Source organism: Schistocerca gregaria, chromosome 6, assembly GCF_023897955.1.
Source record: "Schistocerca gregaria isolate iqSchGreg1 chromosome 6, iqSchGreg1.2, whole genome shotgun sequence".
NCBI classification, from domain to species: domain Eukaryota; kingdom Metazoa; phylum Arthropoda; class Insecta; order Orthoptera; family Acrididae; genus Schistocerca; species Schistocerca gregaria.
This window is the reverse complement of record NC_064925.1, coordinates 431,754,410-431,775,718: the sequence shown is the minus strand read 5'-3', so window position 1 is coordinate 431,775,718 and position 21,309 is coordinate 431,754,410. Positions and strand designations below refer to the sequence as shown.

At 38.1% G+C, this 21,309-nt stretch overlaps 1 protein-coding gene across 1 annotated transcript in view; it reads left to right on the top strand.

Moving 5' to 3' along the window:
• The window catches only part of LOC126278901 (neural-cadherin-like), a 794,973-nt gene that overhangs the window by 650,886 nt on the left and 122,778 nt on the right, over positions 1–21,309 (top strand). The window contains exons 12-13 of the mRNA XM_049979176.1: positions 13,534–13,697; positions 15,187–15,355. Coding sequence (XP_049835133.1) covers positions 13,534–13,697; positions 15,187–15,355 — 333 coding nt within the window. The remainder of the gene's footprint in view (positions 1–13,533; positions 13,698–15,186; positions 15,356–21,309) is intronic.

Below are 21,309 nucleotides of genomic sequence, written 5' to 3'. Positions count from 1 at the left end.
GGTCTCCCTCTACAATTTTTACCCTCCACACTACCCTCCAATACTACATTGGTGATCCCTTGATGCCTCAGAACATGTCCTATCAACCGATCCCTTCTTCCAGTCAAGTTGTGCCACAAACTTCTCACTCTCCCCAATCCTATTCAATACTTCCTCATTGGTTATGTGATCTACCCATCTAATATTCAGCATTCTTATGCAGCACTACATTTTGAAAGCTTCTATTCTCTTCTTGTCCAAACTATTTATCGTCCATGTTTCACTTCCATACATGGCTACACTCCATACAAATACTTTCACAAATGGCTTCCTGACACTTAAATCTATACTCGATGTTAACAAATTTCTCTTCTTCGTAAACACTTTCCTTGCCATTGTCAGTCTACATTTTATATTCTCTCTACTTCGACCATCATCAGTTATTTTACTCCCCAAATAGCAAAACTCCTTTACTACTTTAAGTGTCTCATTTCCTAATCTAATTCCCTCAGCATCACTCGACTTAATTCAACTACATTCCATTATCCTCGTTTTGCTTTTGTTGATGTTCATCTTATATCCTCCTTTCAAGACACTGTCCATTCCATTCAACTGCTCTTCCAAGCCCTTCACTGTCTCTGACAGAATTACGATCTCATCTGCGAACCTCAAAGTTTTTATTTCTTCTCCATGGATTTTAATACCTACTCCGAATTTTTCTTTTGTTTCCTTCACTGCTTGCTCAATATACAGATTGAATAACATCGGGGAGAGGCTACAACCCTGTCTTACTCCCTTCCCAACCACTGCTTCCCTTTCATGTCCCTCGACTCTTATAACTGCCAACTGGTTTCTGTACAAATCGTAAATGGCCTTTTGCTCCCTGTATTTTACCCCTGCCACCTTTAGAATTTGAAAGAGAGTATTCTAATCAACATTATCAAAAGCTTCCTCTTAGTCTACAAACGCTAGAAAAGTATGTTTGCCTTTCCTTAATCTTTCTTCTAAGATAAGTCGTAAGGTCAGTATTGCCTCACGTGTTCCAGTAGTTCTACAGAATCCAAACTGATCTTCCCCGAGGTCGGCTTCTACTAGTTTTTCCATTCGTCTGTAAAGAATTCGCGTTAGTATTTTGCAGCTGTGACTTATTAAACTGATAGTTCGGCAATTTTCACATCTGTCAACACCTTCTTTCTTTGGGATTGGAATTATTATACTCTTCTTGAAGTCTGAGGGTATTTCGCCTGTTTCATACATCTTGCTCACCAGATGGTAGAGTTTTGTCAGGACTGGCTCTCCCAAGGCCATCAGTAGTTCCAATGGGGGCCTTGTTTCGACTCAGGTCTTTCAGTGCTGTGTCAAACTCTTTATGCAGTATCATATCTCCTATTTCATCTTCATCTACATCCTCTTCCATTTCCATAATATTGTCCTCAAGTACATCGCCCTTATATAGACCCTCTATATACTCCTTCCACCTTTCTGCTTTCCCTTCTTTGCTTAGAATTGGGTTTCCATCTGAGCTCTTTATGTTCATACAAGTGGTTCTCTTATCTCCAAATGTCTCTTTAATTTTCCTGTAGACAGTATCTATCTTACCCCTAGTGAGATAAGCCTCTACATCCTTACATTTGTCCCCTAGCCATCCCTGCTTAGCCATTTTGCACTTCCTGTCGATCTCATTTTTGAGATGTTTGTATTCCTTTTTGCCTGCTTCATTTACTGCATTTTTATATTTTCTCCTTTCACCAATTAAGTTCAATATTTCTTCTGTTATCCAAGGATTTCTACTAGCTCTCGTCTTCTTACCTACTTTATCCTCTGCTGCCTTTACTACTTCATCCCTCAAAACTACCCATTCTTCTTCTACTGTACTTCTTTCCCCCATTCCTGTCAATTGTTCCCTTATGCTCTCCCTGAAACTCTGTACAACCTCTGGTTCTTTCAGTTTATCCAGGTCCCATCTCCTTAAATTCCCACCTTTTTGCAGTTTCTTCAGTTTTAATCTACAGGTCATAACCAATAGATTGTGGTCAGAGTCCACATCTGCCCCTGGAAATGTCTTACAATTTAAAACCTGGTTCCTAAATCTCTTTTTTACCATTATATAATCTATCTGATACCTTTTAGTATCTCCAGGATTCTTCCATGTATACAACCTTCTTTCATGTTTCTTAAACCAAGTGTTAACTATGATTAAGTTGTGCTCTGTGCAAAATTCTACCAGGCGGCTTCCTCTTTCATTTCTTAGCCCCAATCCACATTCACCGACTACGTTTCCTTCTCTCCCTTTTCCTACACTTGAATTCCAGTCACCCATGACTATTAAATTTTCATCTCCCTCCACTATCTGAATAATTTCTTTTATTTCATCATACATTTCTTCAATTTCTTCGTCATCTGTAAAATATGATTAAAATTGCAAATACTAAAAACCAGGAGGACATGGAATACAGGATAAAATATCTGCCAGGTTAGTAGTTACTGGTGAAGGTTCAACTGGAGAAATGGCCCTAAGAAGATAAACACTTTGGAACTGAATCTTACAGTCTTCCACAGAGGTGAGCTAGTAGAATAAACAATCATGCTGGATCAGGAATTAGACCTCAAACATTGCCTTTCATGGGCAATGATCTTACTGACTGATGTATCTAGATATGTTTCAGGATACACCTTTCTCTTTCTAACTCTCTCTCTCTTTCATGTGTGTGAAATTTCAAAGTTAGGAGGGAGACATACTGACAGAAATAAAGCTGTGGAAGTTGGGAGTTACGAGAGAGGTACCTGCTAAAGTAAAGGTAGGTCATGGGCCATGAATGGATAGCTAAGTCAGTGAGAGCTTTACCGGTTATAGACCACACTCCAGATTCAGGTCTCAGAAATCCTTTGTTGAACTGAAGTACAAACACACACACACACACTCACTCACTCACTCACTCACTCACTCACTTGTGCCCCCATAATGCCAGCACAGAGTTCAGCATGCAGACCAGGAGGGCAGGGTAGTGGTTGGGGTGGGTAGAGGGAGAAAGAGGCTGGAAGCAGAAAGAGATGTTGGGGATGGGTATCTAGTAGCTTGGAGGAAGGCAGCAAGTATGCTGGAGAGGAATGTGGGAGGGACGGGTGGCAGCTGCACCTGTACCTGCATGGGCTAGGCATGTGATGCACTGATACTGAAGCCAGTGAGGTACAGCACACAAAGAAGATGACATGGATGTGTGAATTAGAAGTGTCTGACAGGACAAAGAAAGGAGAAAACTGTTGGATAGAAGGTGTGGGGACAGTGGGTTGGTGGAGACTGCCAGAGAGGACCAATCTACATAGTTCAGAAAAGCTGGTGCTGGAGAGAAGGGTCCAGATGGCATGGTTCATGAAGTACCTTCCTAAACCAGTCTTTTTATGGACAAGCCAGAGGAAACTGTCCTAGACTCCCAAAATCACAAGACACTTTTCTGGTTCAGGTTCATTAATAATGTCTTCGTGCTTTGCACACAGGGCCAAGAAACCTTGTCCTCATTCCTCCACAACCTCAGTACCTTCTCTCCCATCCATTTTAACTGATCCTTGTCAACCCAAAGTGTGACTTTTCTGGATGTTGACCTCCAACTCTCTGATGGTTCCATCCATATCATTGTCCATATAGAAGCCACAGACCACCAACAGCTATCACTATTTCCACACTAAAAATCACTTCTGTACAGAATGGCCACCCATGGATAGTATCTTTACACTGACGATAATTCTTTTGCACAGCATCCTGAAGGTCTCACAAGAACCTTCACAGATGGACACAACCCCTCTGGTTCCCCTCCCACCCTAGGCCACAAACATATTTCCTGTGCCATATCCTCACACATCTATAATCTTCCCACCACTTGCAACAATCATCTACAGTGGAATGCCCCTCTCATCATCGAATATTACCCTAGACTGGAGCAACTGAACCATATCCTTTGCCAGAGCTTTGATTGTCTATAATCATGCCTCGAAGTTAGGAACGTCCTACCCAAGATACTTCCCATCTCTCCCAGAGTGGTATTCCATTGCCCACCCTACCTACCTAACATCCTGGTCCATCCCTAAGCCACTCCTACTTCCAATTCATTGCATGGGTAGTCTACCCATGGAAGACTCATGTGCAAGAGAATGATAACTTGTGTGTATTTGGGAGAGATTCTCTGCTGAGCTAGAGTACAAATTCAGCACTTCCTCTTCAGTCATGCAACAGTCTTATTCTACCCCATGAGACAGGGCTACCTGTGAAATAATCCATGTCATATACCAACTTTGCTGCAATCACTGTGCAGCTTTTTATGTCACCATAGCAAACAACTAGGTGTCCACCAGAATGAATGGCTACTGCCAAACTGTGGTGGAGAACAAAGTGAACCACCCAAAGGCACAACATGCTGCTAGGCACATGCACTTAAATTCAACAGCTCATTCACAACCTGTGCCATATGGATCAATGCCTCTAGCATCGCTTTCTCTGAACTACTTGGATTAGAGTTATCCTTGCAATATTCCCTTCACTCCCATAAATCTCCTGGCCTCACTGTTCACCATCCAACAGTCCCCACAGTCTCTACCCTACAGTTCCCCTTTCTCTGTTCTGTCACCAGACATATTATGCATAAGTGAACATGGACTAACTGAAAGTAAAATACATAATGTGGCAATAAAGGACTACAAACTAGCTAGTTACTTCTGCAGATCTAAATATAAGGGTGGTGGCATTTGTATATATATTAAAACAGGTACTCTATCAAACAATGTAAACAGTGAAGCTGCTACATTTCCCATAGCTAGAGAAAAAGACTTTGAAGTTACTGGTATAGTGGCAGAGGATTTTAGAGTGTTTTGTGTGTACAGGTCACCATGTGGCAATATTAGCATCTTTCTAAAAAAAATTGCTAGCTTATTGAGAATGAATATGAAGAGAAATCTTATTATATGTGGAGACTTCAACATTGACTTGGGAAAAGACACAAAAATAAGACAGGATTTTGAAGAATTGTTAATACAGCATAACATAAAAGTGACAATAACTGCACCAACAAGAGTGACTTCACAAAGTGAGACAATTATTGACAACATAATTACTAGTATGTGTAACTATGAGTCACAGGTAGTTCAGACAGAAATATCTGATCATCATGGACAACTAATCACCTTTTGCAGAAGTAATGACTCAGTATCAGAACCAAAACAAACAACCAAAGAAATTAGGATCATCAGTGAACAAAATATCAACATCTTTAGAACAATGTTAAGCATGGAAACCAAACCCTACAGGCCCAGAGAGTAAATGAAAAATATGATGCATTTATTTCAACAATTAAGTACCATTTTAATGTAGCATTTCCCAAAGTAAAGAGACAAGAAAGGCAGCAAGATCAAGCACAGTGGATTACCAGTGAAATACTAGAACAGCAAAGGAAGCTTCAGGACATGAGACGGATGGGCGGAGCTGAAAACTATAAAATGTTAAAAAAGAAGTATAGAAAAACAATAAGAGAAGCGAAAGCAAGAGCAATTGACACCACTATAGCGAACTCAAAAAACAAGGCAAAGGCAACTTGGAATGCAATCAATGCTGAAAGAAAGGAAAAAGATGTGTCAAACAAAGAAGAAGGTATTAGGTCAATTAAAATAGACAACACAGTGGTCACAGATGGTATGGAAATAGCAAACATACTGAATAATAACTATATCAGTGTAGTAGAAAACCTAAAATTGGTAAGAAATAGTCAAAAACAGAAGGTATTAAGGTACCAAAAAGATCATGCAGTACTATGTTCTTAAGACCAGTCACAGAAGATGAATTATGGAAAACTATACAGAAACTGAAGTCCAAGAAATCAGCTGGTGATGATGAAATATCAAATCATGTAATAAAGCTGGTATGTGAGGAGATAATAACACCACTGAAGAACATAGCAAACTGTTCTTTCAGAGATGCAATTTTTCCAGAAAAACGAAAGATAACGAAGGTAGTGCCAGTGTACAAGAAAGGGTGTAGGGATGATCCCAACAACTACAGACCAGTTTCACTGATATCAGGTTTCTCAAAAATCTTAGAAATGTTTATGTATACCAGATTAGTTAACTATTTGGACAAACATAACATTCTCGTGCTCTCACAACATGGTTTCAGAAAGGGTAAATCTACAGAATCAGCAACTGTCAGTCTAACAGAATACATTTTACAGTCCTTGGATGAGAAAAAGGTTGTCTCTTAAATGTTTCTGGATCTTTCAAAGGCATTTGACACCATTGACTATGAAATGCTGATACAAAAATTAAGCAACTATTGCATTCGGGGGCAAGCAGGTCAATGGATAAAATCATACTTGTGCAACCACAAGCAGTATGTATCATTAGCAACATGGTTTCAGAAAGGGTAAATCTACAGAATCAGCAATTGTCACTCCAACAGAATACATTTTACAGTCCTTGGATGAGAAAAAGGTTGTCTCTGCAATGTTTCTGGATCTTTCAAAGGCATTTGACACAATTCACCATGAAATGCTGATACAAAAATTAAGCAACTATGGCATTCGGGGGCAACCAGGTGAATGGATAAAATCATACTTGTGCAACCGCAAGCAGTATGTATCATTAGGAAACTCATACCAATCAGAAACCAAATCCATCAAATATGGAGGGCCACAGGGTTCGGTAATGGCGCCATTGTTATTTAATGTATTTGTTAATGATATAGGTGTTGAGGAGGAAGAAAAGAAAATATTGTATGCTGATGACATGACAATACTAAATAGTGACCAAAATATGAAACAGCTTGAGAGAAGAGTATACGTATCTGCAAATGTCACAGCTCAATGGCTGTTGGAAAATGAACTGGTTATAAATCTAAAAAAGACTATGTATGCAGTGCTTAAAACAAGGAAAAGGCTGTAGACATGGATTTAAAGGTTGATGGAACAAGACTGGAAGAAGTAGAATCTGCTAGATTCTTAGGTATTCTTGTGGATAATGAACTGAAATGGAAAAAACATATTAATAATGTCTGTAAGAAACTGAGCTCTGTCATATTCTTAATGATGCAGCTATCACAGTATTCAGACAAGAACCTTCTGTGTACAGTGTATCATGGACTTTTTGAACCATACTTACAGTATGGAGTTACTGTGTGGGGAAACTCAAACAAACAAGAGACAAAACAAGTGTTCACATTACAAAAAAAAAGCAATTAGGATCATTTTAAGAAGAAAGACCTCTGAAACATGCAGAAACTGTTTCAAGAATTTAAATATCTTAACTTTTTCATCGTTGTATATATACAAAACAATAATGTACATGACAAAAGGTAGTGAGGACTGGATTACAAATGCTAGTGTACACACCCACAATACAAGAAAGAAGAATGAACTACGGAGCATACCCCACCGACTGGCAATGCTAGAAAAAGGACCCCAGTACTTTGGTATCAGACTACTAAGAAATCTGCCCAAAACCCTGCAAACTTTCCAAAGAAACTTAAAGACTATCTCATTGAAAAAGAGTTTTACAGTGTTGCAGAATACTTATGCCATTAAATTTGTATATATTGTTACTCATTATCAGTAATGTAAAAATGTAAGCTAAAGGTGTAGAAAAATAAGTGATAAGGAATGTTAACACTTTGACATGTCCTATATTATATGTACATTTACTGTACACAATGTAATCTTACAGGATAAAATAAAATTCAATTCAATTCAACCTCCCAGTCCATGTCTCCATGTCATCTTCATCGTTCGCCTCACCTCACCAACTCCAGTAACTATGTATCGCATGCCTAGCTTACCTGCCATCTCTCCCTCATTCCTAGCCAGCACACCTACTGCCTCCCTCTGAATCACCACCTACCTATTTCCAACTCTTCTTCCTACATCCCACCTCTTTCTCACTCTACCCACCCCAACCAACACAACCCACCCCCATCCTACTACTCCTGCCCTACTGCAACCATGGCAGTGTGTCTCTAGTCAGCACAGTGTAGGGGCACATGTGTATGTGTGTGTGTGTGTGTGTGTGTGTGTGTGTGTGTGTGTGTGTGTGTGTGTGTTCTGAAAGATAGCACTTTTCATTCTTTTTATGTGTGCCTGTCAGAGACTCAATGCTTCTGCTGTTCAGTGAATGGTTTCCATTTCCCCACAATTATTTATATTCCTTACTACACAAAACTGGTCTCAGCAGGACTACTGATATCAATAAATAGTGACGAACTGAATTTTTCAGATTTTTGATGAATTACTCTCTTAGTTACTGCAGAGAGAAGAATGAAGTAGAAGTAAACTTTTTTTACAAAGTTTATAAATCATATAAAAGTAGTTTGACAGTGCAGTAACTGTGCTTACTGAGAAAGTACAAATGTTCATTTTAATATCCTCCAGACCATTAATCAGTAGTTCTGTGAACTTGTGGATATTGTCACCTGCAATAGAAATCTTGTTTGTGAGTGACAAAATTGTATGATGTTCCAAGTATACATAAATATTTACAACAACTGACATTAAAGAATTTAGACAGGTTAAATTTCATTGACCTCTAGGTAATGAGGAGCAAAGCTGTTGGACTTTGGTGAGGCAGGATGTTGGCCTAGTGGAAGAAATAATTCTGTCATCACCTGAAATTGCTTAGAGAAACGTAACTGGAAATGCCATATGTGGATTTAAACCATGTTCCTGTCAAATATGAGTGTGTGTCTTAACCAGTATGTAACCTCATTAAATGGCACACATAATGATTCATCCCTTAAGAGAAATAAAGAAAATATGGAGCACCACTCTGTTGCCAGTTAAACTATCATGCTTCAATCTTTACAGCAGGAAGTAATCAGTTTAGCTTTTATGTGTTCTACATGAACAAAACTGTTATCTTAAGAAAAAAGGCAGAGACACCCCCTCCTCCCATCTTTGCGATCATTTTATTTTATACTATGTATGCCATTTCATTTGTCTGCAGTGAAATTAATTGCACTGAAAATGCAGTCTTGCACCAAGCACTAAGATTCTAAAGTTTCCATTGAACTTTTTATGGAAACAGGAATCTAAAGATGTAATCTTAGATTTTGCTGTCACTTGCTGCAGTATGGTAGTTCTTTTGAACTATATTTTTAAATCCCAAAGGCTTTCTCCAGGAAAAGTAATTTTTGTCACTTTCTTCTGGTTCTGAAATAGTCTTGATCTGTGAACATATACAGGGTGTTTGAAAAAGAACTCCCTTAGTTTTCAGTATAAATTTAATGGGGAAATTAATGAAAAATTCCATGAAAGAGAATTCCTTCAAGTTTTTTTTTTTTTTTTTTTTTTTTTTTTTTTTTTTTTTTTTTTTTTTTTTTTTTTAAATGTCAACGTGAGATCCACTTCTCGCCAAGTATTCACCAAATTTTAGGTGTAACTGTCCTAACTGCCACGATGATTCTTTGCCTAATATGATTGATGTCTCTAATTTTTTTCACTGTACACAACATTTTTTATGTGGATCAAAAAGAAAAAGTACAGTCGGGTTATTTCTGGGCTTTGTGGTGGCCATGGTATTGGGCTAGTCCTGCCTATCCACCTTCCTGTAAAGTGAGTGTCAAGAGCAGCACACACATGGTTACAGCAATGAGGTGAGCTGCCATCTTGTTGGAAAAATACAAGCCCCTTTTCCACCTCAATATCTTTGATTTGGGGAGAGACATACTATGTCAACATTCACAGTAAACATCACCGTTTATTGTTTTTTCTACAAAAATGAAAGGATCATTCGCACAATCTTCCATCAAACTGCGTCAGACATTAACTTTGGGAGAGTCATGTTGATGCTGAATAACTTCATGTGGATGCTCTGCCCCAAAAATTCTGCAGCTATGACAATTAACTGTTCCTCTGCAGTGCACTGCATGCACACCTGGACTGAACTGAGGGAGCTGTGGAACAAAACAGTTCTGGTGCCATTTCAAGGTCAAGCAGACCTGCCAACAGCAGGGTAGCCAAACTTCAAGAGTTGATGAATGAAACACCACAAACTAGATTAGTGTATATCACTTTGTACAGATTCTAGGACACATTAAAACTAAGCAGTTCTTTCTCAAACACCTTGTATTTAAGCAATGTGCTCTTGGTTGTGGTGAAAATTGTGGCACTGCATGCACACCTGGACTGAACTGAGGGAGCTGTGGAACAAAACAGTTCTGGTGCCATTTCAAGGTGAAGCAGACCTGCCAACAGCAGGGTAGCCAAACTTCAAGAGTTGATGAATGAAACACCACAAACTAGATTTGTGTATATCACTTTGTACAGATTCTAGGACACATTAAAACTAAGCAGTTCTTTTTCAAACACCTTGTATTTAAGCAATGTGCTCTTGGTTGTGGTGAAAATTGTGGCACTCATCATGTTTCGAGCACATGCAACAATGCATTGACCATTGAACACTTCAGAGTCTCAATGACCAAATTCTTGTAGAACAGCCAGAAATTGATTTCTAGAAATAAAGCAAATTATGTACACTATACAGATCTCCCTGTGATGTGACTTTTCTACACTTATTACCACCACAAACATTATGAAGACCAAATTTGGTTTCAAATCAGATTGTTTTATGCGAGTAGATACCTCCATGTCTCCATTTCACTGTAAAGAGGAGTGGGATTAACAACATAATCACTGTCTAAAGTTACAGTCTTTCTTCACCAAGATGGGTGTAAATTATGTAAACAGTGTATACAAATGAGTTTTGAGATATTCACTGGGGTGATTGAACATCAAGTTCATAATATGATACCAGTTTGATGTAAACAACTCCATCAGTTCAAAATAACTGATACAGTCACTACTTGAGAAGAATATGTGATATAATCCATACCTACATGCAAGTCATATCCACACTGTCAAAAGATTTCCATAGAAGTGTTAAATATGAGCTTTGCCAATATGGAATAGCTATATGGTTGTCAACATGGTAACAGTGAGCAGCTGTGTTTCTACACAGAAGTCAACATTGTAAAGATCACCCACAAGCTCAAGAACCAACTACAACAGAACCCAGCATATGTGGTTACTCAAGATCCCACATTGGTGTTGCACAAGTGCTAGCTGGTCTGAAACTGAAGACTGATGTATAAACGTATTGTGAACTTGGAAATGACACAAACATTTTGAAAATGGCCAGGTTAGATTTTTCTGCATCGTATGTACTATTAAGTATTGACAGTAACTCTGTTTATGAAATGTGTGGTGGCTTGGGAAATTGGAAAAGTTTTCAAAGTATTTTATACATCCACATAGGGAATATCTCATTTACTGGTACAAGCACAATACTGAAAATTATACACAAATCTTGATTAACAGCTGACTTGGTTAATAAAAGTATATCAGTTTGTGTATAAAATCCTGGCCAACAAAATTGTGATAGCAAAGATCAGAATCTAACAAGCACTGAGGTATAATTTATAATGAAAAATTCAGCTGGTCACAGACCTAAGTGTTTATTATCTCATAAATTAATTAGTTTCACAGAAATTGAATATGTTACTGAAAAGGTGGAATACCAGTTTTTCTAATTGTTGTGTCACTATGTCCCTAAATACATACTATCTCACACAAAAATTGCAAAGTTATATTGTAGTAAAATGCTCAAAGTTTCATATCTTTTAATTAACAAAGTTTTAAAATAATGGATCAAAATGGGGAAGAGCTTAGTTAAGGCTTTGAAATATTTGACCACCTACCACATGTACATTACTTAGAAAGTTCTTGTCAGCCAGAACATTGTGACCACTTACCCAATAGCCGATATCTCCACATTTGGCATGGTTAGATGTGTTTGATTGGATTCAGACCTGGTGAGCTGGGGGTGGGGGTGGGGGGTTGGAGGGTGGGCGGGGGAGGGTGGTGAGGCAGCATTGAAACTCACCACTGTTTTCCTCAAACCACTCCATCACACTTCTGGCCTTGTGACCTGGTGCATTATCTTGTTGAAAAATATCACTACCGTTGGGAAATATGATCGTCATGAAGGGGTGTATGTGGTCTTCTACCAATGTATGCTGCTCCTTGGTTTTGGTTGTCATGGTGCCTGGTCCAGTGGATGCTAATGTTAATGTTCCACAGAGTCTAATTGAGCCACTTCCAGCTCATCTCTGCCTCATAGTACAGATGTCAAGGAGCCGTTCCTCTGGAAGATGCCAGATATGCGCCCTCCCATTGGCATGATGAAGAAAGTATCAGGATTCATTAGATCGTGCAACGCTCTGCCACTGTGCCAACATCCACTGCCAATGGTCATGCCCATTTCAGATGTAGTTGCTGATGTCATTGTGTTAACATTGGCACATGCTTGGGTCATTGGCTGCAGGGGCCCATCATTAGGAGCATTCAGTGCATTGTGTGTTCAGACATACTTGTTCTCTGGTAAGTATTAAAGTCTGATGTTACGTCTGCCTGACCTGTTTTACCAGTCTGCCAGCCTATAATGGTCATCATCTGTAATGAGGGGTGGTTGCCCAACCCCACGACTACTGGACACAGTTTCACCATCTGATGAACACACTCACCACAGCACTCTTTGAATACCACACAAGTCGTTCAATTTCTGGAATGCTAAAGCTAAGCCTCCAGGACATCATGATCTGCCCTTAGTCAAACTCAAATAGATATTGCATGTTTCTCATTCTACACATAGACAGCATGCTCACAGTTATTGCATGTACCCTGCAAGTGCCTTACTAGCAGTCATTCCTCACCAGGTCATGCTACTATCACCTGGGTGGTTTTATATTGATAGCATTTCAGTGGTCATATTGTTCTGGCTGATCAGTGTATGTAAACTGAAAAATAAGTAAAGAAAAAAATAATTATTAGCAGGGGTGCTTCCATCTGGGAGATTCCAGTTTGCTCCCTTTGCCATACACTAAGGCTGTGCATTTTTGAACTACTATTTAGCACCTGTTGGTTCAGTCAGTAAAGTTCTTTGCTCACAAAAAATGTGAAAAATTAGTTATACAGGTACTTAAAATTGTCACAGGAAACAGACACCCTATAATATCAAGTTAGTTAAAACTCTCCTCTGGTAAGAGAGCCTTTCTGCAGATTTATGTATTTGTTCTAAATCGAAAAATCACAGAAGATTAATTATTTACATCTAACAGAAGGTGTTCACTTGCATTTGCACTTTTAAATTACAGAAATGAAAAAAATATGAACATATATCTAATTTGTTGGCAAGTGCTGGCTGTCACTTTAATCTTGTAAATTTTCTCAAACTGTCTCTAAACTAGAATACAATGCATACATTGAAAGAAAGCTTTTTTTGGACTGAGTACCCTCCCCATCTGTTGTTGCTCATTATGTTGCATTACCCCCAAACAGATTTTTCCTGTCAAATAAAAACAGGTAGATATACATTTGACAATTCTGAAATATAAGATACGTGAAACAAGATTGGAGCCTACTTCTGTAAAAATAATGCACACTGCTGTAGAAATTTACTACAGATGTAACAGATAAAGCTAATAATTCTTATATCATTTTGAGTTTTTCAAATTTAATTTTTCGTTTGTAGGTCCATGTTTCAGAAGCTGAAATTGGCAGAGTTTTTGTTGATGATGCTGATGACTGGGATTTTCCTGACAAAAGATTTTTTTGGCATGGGCAGAAGCATAATAAATTCATTCTGGATGAAAGATCTGGTATGATTAAAATGGAACAAGGCATAGATGCAGGAAGGTAAGGAAACATCTTCCCACTATTTGATTCAAAGCTGATGCTCAAAATTAAAAGCAACTTTATTTGAATGAAGGAATACATATCTTCTTACTAGTCTCTGTATCAGGTTCCCAAAAAACACAAATTAATGAATTATAGTTTGTAAGTATTTTTCACAATCAAAAACATCCAGCATTTAATGGGAAACAGGAAGAGTTAGGACAAAAAAAGAAAGGGTAATATGTACACATCTAGAATCAATGGTAAGTCACTCCAGGTACGGGATCAGGGAATATTCAACCTAGAATAAGGGATTCCAAAGTAACAACAGATTAATACATGAAAATCTGCTTCCTGAAATTCTGACATTAATGGTGAGATGCCACATATAAGAACATTTGTTGACTGTAGCTGTAATCTCATAGATTTGTTTTCAGTCGCTGCCCACATTTGGGCAATGGTTTCCAAATGAATCGATTATACTTGGCAAATTGTATAACAAAAATAAAGTGTGTGTGTGTGTGTGTGTGTGTGTGTGTGTGTGTGTGTGTGTGTGTGTGTGTGTGTTGTTACATTTTAGAAGTGTCCATAATCTGCATAATGTATCGGCCTAGATACTACTGTCTCTGCTAAAGATTTGCTGAAGCAGTGTATGAGTAAAATGCCACAAATAGACTAATTGTAAGTCTTCAAAAGACATAATGTATGCACTTCCATATAGAACAGAATTAAAATGCAGCAGAGTCAACAACAAGCTCAGATACTGGTAGTCAAATGATAAGTACTTGTCTTTCTTCCATTCATATTCAATAAAATCTTAAAAGACCCTCTCATATAATGTTCCTAAATTTGAAACAGTTTAAAGTGGCTTATACAGTAGGCCTAAGTACCATTTGCAACGTTATGGTGCTGAAATAGTTAGTTGTTCATGTGCATTGTTGAAAAGGTTACAATGTCCTACATTGGCTACATTGGAGAAATGCTTCTTGGAGTGTAACAACTTTCAGGAATGAAAACAAAAAAAGGAAACCATACATGCACACACGCACAAAGGCAACTAGAAATTATAAATTATTCAGAACTTTTTAAATAACTAAAAATCTTTGTCCTTTCTTGAATGTATATACTCTCAATGATTATGCACATAGAAGACATATACTGAAAAAGAATTATTGTTGCTCTTAATAAAATTCTGTGTGCTTACTAAATTGAGATTAAACAGTGACATAGACTTAAGCCAATATGTAAGTGACATGTAGGGCATATATTATGCAGAAACAAAACTGTAGAATGTAATAAACATGAAACAGTACTTGACAGAATAAGAATTTTCCAATAAGATTTTGCAGTGTGATGTATCAAGATTCTAATCTGTAAAGACAAAGATTTGAGTTTAAATCCCAGCCCACTGCTCAGTTTTTATTTGTTATGAGAATTCAATTCAGTGCATGTTCCGATGTAGGTGGAAAGTTTAGGTGCGGTATAATGAATATGTCCTATTTCTCAACAGGTATGCTCTGCAGTTCAAAGTTTATGACCAACACCATGGCCAAGTTGATGTATTAGCCAATGTCACAGTTATTGTAAGAGATATTTCTCATAATGCTATTGCCAATTCAGGTTCCATCAGACTGTCTGGCCTGTCAGATGAGGATTTCATCAGTAAAAGCTACAGCAAGGTAAGTGGAGTTCTTAAAGTGTTGTTACACACCTGTGTACCCATCAAAGTAGCTATAGTTTTCAACAGTGGTATTTCTGTTGTTCAAGTCATCCAGAATTCACTGCCACACTTACTTTTCCATTATCAGTGCATATTTTAGAACTTTAAATTCAATAGTCCACACAAATGGCACAAAAATACATTAACATCGTAACTGCAAGCTAAACACAGATTGATAAAAGTATTATAATTTTTAACAGCTCTCTAAGGACACAGCAAACAGCAAATCATTCACCATGTTACACCAGTGAAAAAGGAAGTACATACATGGGTATTTATCATAGGCCAACAACACACATATTCATCATAGTTAGACATTTTAAAAAATCACAAAATATTTTATGTACACTTCTCAAATGATGTTACTTAAGAACTTTGCATTTATTTTTCTTAATATTAACAACAAAGTTGGTTTTGACTAATAATCATTATATTCTCAATTTGAAAGTATATAGATCATACAATGGAAAATGTGGGATGAAATCACAATATAATTATATATTGCTGCTTGGCACAAAGAAGATGTGCTGAACAGTAGATGGGATTTTTTTGTGTTTTACAAGTGGAATTGAAACATTTATTTTAACAAAAATCTTGGTACGTGGCTGTTCAAACTATATGTGTCATGTGTTCATTATAGACAAGGAAAACCTCCCAAAAGCCTTGGTCATAACTGAGCACCTCTATCCAAGTAAAAAAAGTCATTGACAGTTGAGAAAAGTCTGAGGTAGAAGCAAGCAAATGTGCACTATGACCAATCTATTTCTCATATTTACTGGTCCTATGGTATCTGTACTACAAACAGCTAATTGTTAACCACTTTGTTATTATGATATAAGCATAGGAGCAATGTCCATGTAACCTAGTCACTAAGTCTCCATCTACACAGCCATAGTTGTGATAGTTGCTGCTGTGTAGTCCAGGTTGTCAAAACTGCTCCCAGCAACTGCCATTGTCATTATCATTATCACGTTCAAACACTTCCCATTCCACACCAACCATGATGGCCCCAGTGTTGCTGTGGATGATATCCACATTACATATAACACACACACACAAGATATCTGCAATCCTGGTGTTGCGTTGTATAGCTGGAGTCAGCCCAAACAGTTACTGCTTATTTTAGTCCTAACCATGCAACAACATTTAAAAGCAATTCATTCATATATATATATGAATTATTGATAAAATTATTTAATTGGATCACCAAGTGGCGGCTGAACACACACATAAAACTGTTGTTATTTGCAAGCTTTTGGAGCCAGTGGCTCCTTCTTCAGGCAGAAGGGTGGAAGGGGAAGGAAGAAGAGTGAAGGAAAAGGACTAGAGAGGTCTAGGAAAAGGGGTAGATTTTGAGAAAGTCACCCAGAACTGCAGGTCAGGGGAGACTTGCCATACAGGATGAGAAAGAAAGACTGATTGTTGGGGACTGCATCAGACAAGATTTGAAAATCTGAGAGCTTAAAAGTGGAAGACAGGGTAATATGCAAGACAGAGGGTACTGCTAAAACATCATGCACAAGTTGATAAGAGTGAAAAGATAAGTGCATTGTATGGTCAGAGGTGGGAAGGGGGTGGTGAAAAACACATGGGAAAGACAAAGAAAGATGTAGATAACTAAAACAGAATGAAGCAAAGAGTAGTTCCAGTGAAGAAAACCTGAGATGGAAGAAATTAATGTAAATTAAAGCCAGGTGGGTGGCGAGAACCAAGGACATGTCGTAGTGCTAGTTCCCATCTCCTTGGTTCTCACCACCCACCTGGCCTCAACTTACATTAATTTCTTCCATATCAGCTTCTGGATATTTTAATGACTTTCCTTAAAATGCTACAGTATTTTTTGTTGTACACAAGTAATGCTGGATCTTGACTGACTCTGGCCGGTACATAAATTCCCCTCTTCCTCTTATATGAGATTTTAATTCCCTTAGTTACCCATGGCTTACTTTTTTTAAATGAATATTTGGATAACTTTTTAGGAAAACAACTTTCAAATATTTCCACAAATTTACTATGGAATAAATTGAATCTGACATTAGTGTCTCTTTCTACATATACCTCATCCCACTCCACCCATTTTAGCTTCCTCTTAAAACATTGTATCCTGCTCTCATTAGTAAGCCTCATTGTTTTGTATGAGTCTGCCATGGGGTTACAAGGTGTTATGCTGTTTGTTTCCATTAATTGTGCATAATCATCAGATGGTCCATTATCAACTGGGTACACATTAACTGTTTCAGGCTGAGCACTGACTATAAAATTGTTATCTATCAGTGTCCTACTATTTTTCTGCACACAAGTTGAAAAACTGACTACTGATTAGATTCAAACACTCAAAAAATTGTATTTCATTGTTCCTGTACATATCTTTTAATAAATATACACCAAACTCTCCAAAAACTACTAACTGTTTCTTCTTGTCTGACAGGTAGTTCAATAATGTGTCTAGACTTCTCATAAATTAAAGTTTCCTAGAGGGAATCTGTTAACTGTTACAGTTTTCAGAGAAGTATTCTGCAGTAGTAGCTCACAAGTACATGCTTGTAGGTCATAATCAACACAACAACTGCTTGTTTCAATATTTTTTTTATTTTGTCTCCAACTTTTACATGTGTTGCATCTCCTCCTTTTCCCATGTTAACTCTATATGAAAATGATGTAAGTCTATAATCCCTGACATTTAAGTTCTCCGTGGCATATGGGTGGTGGGAGATATCGTGATGCTGCCTATGGAAGTGGGCAGGAACATGACAGGGCACAGTATCATGTGCTCCTAGGTGTAGCATTGGAAGAGCTGTGCTGGAAGGGGGAGCAGGAGGAGGGAGGAGAGAGGAGAGAAACAGAGAAAGGAATGGGACTTTACAGATGAGCTGGGGAATGGAATGCTTGTGTGAGGATGGAGTGGTACAGGGGATGGAAGAGAAGCAAGTGGAGGACAGAGGTTGGCGAAGGTTGAAACCACGGGGGTTGCAGGAATGAAAGATACATTTCAGACCGAGTTCCCATCTGCAAAATTCAGAAAATCTGGTGTTCATACAAGGAGCTGTGAAGCAGCCATTAAAGCTGACTGCACTGTGTTCCATGGCATGCTTGAAAACTGGCAACAGTTTGGTGGTAGCCATTCATGCAGACAGATAGCTTGTCAGAGGTCATGCCCATGTAGAATGTGTACAGCAGTAACTAAGTTGGTAAATTATATTGGTGCTTTTGCAGGCAGTTCTGCCTCTGATAGGGTGGAAATGCTAGTGGCAGAACTGAAGCAGGTAATAGTGGGAGGATGTATGGTACAGGTTTGGCACATAGGTCTTTTAAAGGGGCCTGAGACTTAAGGGAAGGGTTTGGAAGTTATGGTGGAATTGGAACGAATGAGGATATTGGATAGGTGATGTGGTTGGCAGAATATCTCTGTGGGAGAGATGAGGCAATAATTTATCATGTCAAGGCACAATGTGAGGTAGTTGAAACCATGGTGGAGAATGTGATCCATTTACTCCAGTCCTGGGTGGTAATGAGTCATGGGTGGAGCACCCCTTTGTTGACAGTTAGTCGGTAAGTGGAGCATGGTAGATGACTGGGTACACAAGGTGCAGGAGATCAGTTCCTGGGCAAGGTGTGGAGTGTCTTTCAGTTTGCAAAGGCATATTTGGAGAGAAACTGCTCGTCACTACAGATGCACTGATCACAGTGTCTAGAATGTGCGGAAGGGGCTTCCTGATAGCAAATGTGCGGCAGGTGTCAAAATGGAGGTATTGTTGGTAGTTGGTGTGTTTGATGAGGAGATTCTAACCAATCTCTTATCCAGCGAAGGAGTACCTGATTTCAAAATTAAATATCATGAAAAATATTGTTAGATAAATGCAACAAAATATATATTTATTGTGAAAAGTGTAAGAATTGTATATAAAAGTTGTATAGAAGTTTTGAAGTAATTCAAAAACCTGCTAACAGAGGGCACTGTAGTTGCAATATGTAGTGGCTATAAATAGTGGGCCACAGATCAGAGCAATCATTTGCACTGTTGAAACTTGAAAGGAGGTTAGCATACCAAAGGAAGAGGTTGAAATCATGTATTCCATTTCATAACATGTTTTTTCTGGTACTGGAATACCCCAAGTTAGAACACATTCCTACAGCAACAAGTCACAGTTTTCAAATATGATTTGACGTGGACAGACAGTGTGGCTGATAATCTAGCCGGGAAACTGTAGCCAATCCTGAAAATGTTGCCATGGTTTCTGGAATTATTCAGCAAAATCCAAGGAAATCTGTCTGAAGAAATGCAGCAGGAGAGACTAGTTTGAACATTCCGGCACACAGAAAGTACTGAGATCGAGCCTACATGTGTTTCTGTTCAAAACTCAAAGTGAGGGGGCCATACCTGTTTGAGCTGTACAACAGAGGGCTGACTTTGCCAACCAGATTCTTACAGTGATTGATAATGAAGGATTTGTTCTTGGCTACACCTGGTTCTCAGATAAAGCACACTTTCACCTGAAGGGCATCATAAATAAACAAAACTGGTGGTATGGGGTACCAAATTTGTATGAAGAGAAACCACTGTGTTCTCCCAGAGTTACAGTTTTGGTTGCAATATGCAACAGAGACAACATCGGCCCATTTTTTGTGCGAGGTATGATCAATAGTGAATGTTACATCACAATTTTGGAACAATTTGTCACTACACAGGTAGTGCGGGAGAATTGACCAGGCAATCACTTCACACCAAACAGGTGGTTCACTTTCCTAATGGCTACTTTGGGACTAAAGTCATGCAATGGATTATTGCAAATTTACTGGTGCAGAAATGGACTGGCTTCCTTATTCACCCCATTTGACTCCTTGTGACAGCTTACTGTGGAGCATATTGAAAAACACTGTACTGGAACCCACCACGTAATTTGAAATTTATGTTGAAAGAAATAATTTTTTATCTGGCGTCTGGTCACTGTGCAATCATTGTTCATTTTCATTGTTAGCACAGTGTATCCAGTAGTGTGACCCTGCTTGCAAAACAGGTTTCAGTTTTTCAGTTTTTTAATATACATAGTTAAGAACATTTTCCATTTTTTTCACATTTTATTACTTCTTTGATAGCTTATCCAGTTAACACAAGTTCCAAAACACATCATACACCAACAAATACTATTATTGCAAAAACATGTCCGACTTGTTCTTACTTCTCCACACCAAGACATCTAACTCCTAAGTACACGACAAAGATGGCAATCACACCATAACCAAAAGCAGTTCATACATATTCACTTATTTTAGTTTAGTGTTTTAAATTGTTTCAATAATCAGTATTAATACTGATAATAATAGTGTTAGTAGTTGTATCCAGTGTACTCTGTTACACAAATACACAAAGTATGTATGACAACTTAAAATTCCATAATTTGAGTAAAAATAATTTTTATACATGCATTTTATATTGGTACATATGTTGCATTAATAATATGTATGTTATAAATATAGATTTACAAATGGGTTGTTGCACAGAAAGTTTTATTGTATCACGATGTAAATTAAATAAGTGTTTCACTTTCTTTACTAAATAGTGAGATTGTATCACTGACCAGTTTCATTAATAAGTTGACAGTTTCAAATAATGGCAGGAGTAAATGTAATCACTCACCATACAGCTGTGACACTGAAAGGTCAATAGCCACATAAACCATAAACTTTGTTTGACAGCCTTGACACTTTCTCTATCAACTGCTTCACCTGGCCCTCCTAGCCATGTGTACTACTCTTTGGAAGGTCGGCCTCCACCTCTCTAATGGCTTCATAGCATCCTCTGCCCAAAAAAGACTGCCAACTATCAACAGAACTCATTTATCTAATATACCTTTCTGAAGTATACACATATGCTCAGATTTCTCTCATTACATTTAATTCCAAACAAGAAGTGGT